Genomic DNA, 4,332 nt, shown 5'->3' with positions numbered 1-4,332 from the left:
GATTATTTCAGCACAGAAATCAGTGCCCCCATCCCAAAATCCGATTATTTCAGCACAGAAATCAGTGCTCCCATCCCAAAATCCCATTGTTTCAGCACAGAAATCAGCGCTCCCATCCCAAAATCCCATTATTTCAGCACAGAAATCAGTGCTCCCATCCCAAAATCCCACTGTTTCAGCACAGAAATCAGCGCTCCCATCGCAAAATCCCACTGTTTCAGCACAGAAATCAGTGCCCTCATCCCAAAATCTGATTATTTCAGCACAGAAATCAGTGCCCCCATCCCAAAATCCGATTATTTCAGCACAGAAATCAGTGCCCCCATCCCAAAATCCCATTGTTTCAGCACAGAAATCAGCGCTCCCATCCCAAAATCCCATTGTTTCAGCACAGAAATCCCACTGCTGCCCGTCCCTACCCACGGCACTCCCCAGGAGGAGCAGGGAAATCCTCCAGCTCCTTCCCTCTCAGCCATCAGTGGGGTGAGAGCAGCTCAGCCCCCCCTGCCCGGGTTGTTTTCTTTTTTATTTTTCCAGCAGGGATTTACAATCCTGTGTGGTCCAGCTCCCAGCCCAGCAACGAATCCACGCCGAGTGGAGCAAAGCAGTTCCCAGGGAAATAAATCACTTCAGTGCCTTCCTCCCTGCAGCTCTCCTGCCAAATTTCTCTCCCCTAAGGACATCGGGGCTGCTGTGGGGACCCAGTTTTGTCTTTGTAGGGGCACAGGGAGAAAAAGGAGAATGTGCTGCTGGGGACAGGGGGTGACAGCAGCGCTGCTGGGGCCAATTCTGCACTGCTGTCAGCAGCCCTTGCCCCAGGGATGCAGCACTGCTGGCCAGAATTGCAGGAGTTTGCACAGCACAGGGAGCTCGGGGCTGCATCCACACCCGGGGTCCAGCCAGCTGAGCTACCCTCAATGGGTGGGGATTACGGATTTTAACCCCTCTGTGTCTGGAAATGGCTGGAATGGAGAATTTGGGTCTGCTGCCTCTTATATTCAAGTATTGAAAACGGCAAATCAAGCATGTGCTGGGAGAGGGGGAATAACAAGCAAATTTTCTGAGCAATAAATACAATTCTACAGAGTAACGAACACCCGGGTGTTTCAATGACCCCTCCCACAGACTGCTGAATGTCCCTCATTTCCTACTTTTGGTATCTGCTCAGAGAAGAAGCTGCTTTCCAAACCACACAGATAAAATCTGAGGTCGGATGCTTCCCGTGCCACCTGGTGATTTGTCACCCACATGAGGAAATTCTGACACCACCACCCCAAAAACATCACGCGGCAGCTTTATCCACACGGAAAAGGACTGGCAGTGCAAGGGTTAAAGCACTACCCAGGCTTCCTCGCTTGTGTTTCCAAGCCCAACTTTTCCAGCAATGGAAAGGGAAGAGAAACTTCTCCCTATCTTTGTGCTGACCTTGAAATAAACCCACCCACTTTGTTCTCAGGCCGTGTTTAACAACTGGCAACCTCACTCCACTCCAATCAGACACAACAGTCAAGGTTGCTGAGCCCCCTCATTTTTTTTTTTTTTTGGATACAAAAGTTGGTTTTTTGCAATACAAAATTTGATTTTTTTTTTTTTTTGGCAATACATTTTATGCCTGACCACAGGAAGAGAAGCGTTTTCATTCCCTTCTTTCAAACTGCAAGAAAACAAAGGGTCACCCCTGCTCTGCCCAGAAAATGAGTCCCAGTTTGAACTCTCACTGCCCAGTTTGTGCTGCACCCAGGAGAAAATAACCTGGAGCTCTGAGAACACAGCTCCAGCTCTGTAGGGCAGGCAGGGATGGAAGAGAAAAGAAAATCCCAGCCCTGTGGAAGCCCCAGGCACTGCTCAAGTCCCACCAGTGTCAGAGCAAAGCAACGAACAATGATCTCATTTAGCTCCTTTCTTCTCCAGCCCCTGGTCTGGCAACCACAAATTGCCAGCAGAGAGAAAAAAAAAAATAATAAAAAAAAAAGCAAATAAACCCCTGACTTTGGACAAACCCCCTGCAGTTTAAGCCAGAGGAATGGAAAACTCATTTGTGGAAAAACCCCAGCATCCTGGCCACATCATCAGGCTCAAGGGCAGCAGACAACAACCCCAGCTGCTGTTGGGAACACTCAGAGCCCCACGACCTCCAGAGCAGGCAGAAATTGTGTAATTTGGGTAATTTGGGCGAGAGGAACAGCAGGGCAGAACAGGGAACTGTCTGGGTGCAGCTGCAGCAGGTCAGGGGGGGAAGCCCAGCCAGGCTGCTGCCTGCTCACACATTACTCACCTCACCACAAAGCAGCTCCCTGCTCCTTTATGTTCCCCTGGCTTTTCCCAGCTATTTCCCAGCAAATCCACGGAGCAGACAGAGTCAGGCCCCAGCTGCCCTAAAACTGAGGATCAGGAATGTATTTACTGGATGCTTGTAAAGCCCTCCAGGGACCTTCACTTCCAGCAGGGGCTGTGGAGCTCAGGATATAACCCATGGACCCAAAACACCTCCAGAAAACCCCAATCCAGAATAAATTCAGCCCTAAAACCGAGGATCAGGAATGCATTTCTACAAGCTGGATGCTTGTAAAGCCCTCCAGGGACCATCAATTCCAGCAGGGGCTGTGGAGCTCAGGATTTAACCCACGGACCCCAAACACTTCCAGAGAGCCCCAACCCAGAATAAACTCAGCTCTAATAAGGATGGGAGGGAGAGAAGATGTAACACACACTCAGTCGGGTTTGTGGGTGAGCTCTGAGCTCTCAGGAGGAGCTGAAGCAAATGAGAAATGCTGAGAAAATCACCAGGTCACATCCCAGGTTCCCAAAGGACCTGCCTAGGGGATCTGTAGTAAGTCTGGATTTCCCTGGCCTGGGAATGTGCAAGTTTGCAATCCATGGCTTCAGAGCCCTTCCTAACCTCTCATGGCTTGCAATTATTTAATATTTTCTTTAATAGGAGTCACAGAGCAGCTTCCCTGCACATGTGCTGGAGTATTTGAAACACGCCACATTTGAAATACGCCACATTTGAAACATGCCACCACTTCCAAAATCACCATGGCTTCTCAGGGAGGAAAAGGGACATCTGAGGGACTTGCAGGGAGACTGAGACTGAACTGGGAAGAGGCACCAGAGCAATCCCTGGCAAAAAGGCTCCAAGGTTCACAGCAGGCAGGGACACAGCACCTTCCTATCTCATGGCTCTGGGCTTCCTCCTGCTGCAAAGCAAAGTCCACCTGAGCAAAAAGCCAGGATGGGGGGTTGGAATGAGATAACACAGCCATGGCACCCTGGGCAAACTGTGCTTCCCTGGGCTGCGGGGATTCTCTGCATCCAGCCAGGACTGGCATCTCCATCCCATGGGATGTGCAGGATTTGGGGTTTCAGCTCAGAATTGACAGCTGCCAGTCACACATGTCCCACACCACACACAAGCCCCAAAGACAGCAGGAGCTCACCTGAGGAATCACCTGTACCCCGTGGCATCGCGGAGAGAGATATCCCAGAGCTACAGCAAGGCATGGACAGCCCCACACCAGGAACCCAAAATCTCCCCAGCCCTGCCTCTCCTGCCCTGCCTGGCTGTGCTGAGCCTGCCACGCAAAACTCTGAGGAATTGGGCAAACTGCGCCGCTCACAACTCAGGCAGGAGCACCAGAGCTGCTGCCCGTCCCCACTGGGATCTTCCAGCTGTTTCCAGCGTGGAGGAAGCCCCGGGCACAGGCGTGACACTGGTGGGGACAGCGAGCCTGGCTCACTGTCCTGGAGCTGTGCCGGAGAGATCAAACAAAGCCCCCGACGGTGCGAGAGGATGGATGGGCTTTGTGCATTCCGAGGGTCCTTTTGGCTCCTGGACCCCCAGTCAAGATTCTCCAGCTTCCGAGCTGGGATGGACGCGGGTCTGGGAGGAGGACGGGAAGATCGCCGTCCCCAGCGCTCATCCCACAAAAAGCACTCACGGAGTGCACGAAAAGCCCTGGCCAGACCCTCCCGCGAGGTGCCAGCGCTCCCATCCCGCAGCCTTTATCCTCCTCCAGCTCCGCCGGGACCACGCGGCACCCGGGGATGCTCTCCCAGCTCTGCTCTTATCCGAAACCCTCGGGGATGGACCCAGCTCGGTCCCTGCCCGAAACCCCCGGGGATCCTCTCCTAGTCCCGTTCTTACCCGAACCCCCCGAGGATGCTCTCCCAGTCCCACTTTTATCCGAAACCCCCGGGGATGCTCTCCCCAGCTCCATACCGGTCTGAACCCCCCAGGGATGCTCTCCCTGGCTCTCTCCCTCCCCGAACCCCCCGGGGATGCTCTCCCCCGCCCCGTACCTGTCTGAAATCCGCCGTGAGCGTGACGAG

General features: G+C 53.2%; 1 protein-coding gene across 1 annotated transcript in view; it reads right to left on the bottom strand.

Annotated features, from left to right (window-relative positions):
- OAF (out at first homolog) overlaps positions 1-4,332 on the bottom strand; it is a gene marked incomplete at its 5' end in the record, with an annotated part of 12,190 nt that extends 7,858 nt beyond the window's left edge. The window contains one exon of the mRNA XM_031064450.1: positions 4,303-4,332. Coding sequence (XP_030920310.1) covers positions 4,303-4,332 — 30 coding nt within the window. The remainder of the gene's footprint in view (positions 1-4,302) is intronic.

The sequence above is a fragment of the Geospiza fortis genome, unplaced genomic scaffold, assembly GCF_000277835.1.
Source record: "Geospiza fortis unplaced genomic scaffold, GeoFor_1.0 scaffold110, whole genome shotgun sequence".
Lineage (NCBI taxonomy): Eukaryota > Metazoa > Chordata > Aves > Passeriformes > Thraupidae > Geospiza > Geospiza fortis.
The sequence above is the reverse complement of the archived record's forward strand: the minus strand, read 5'-3'. Positions and strand labels throughout refer to the sequence as shown.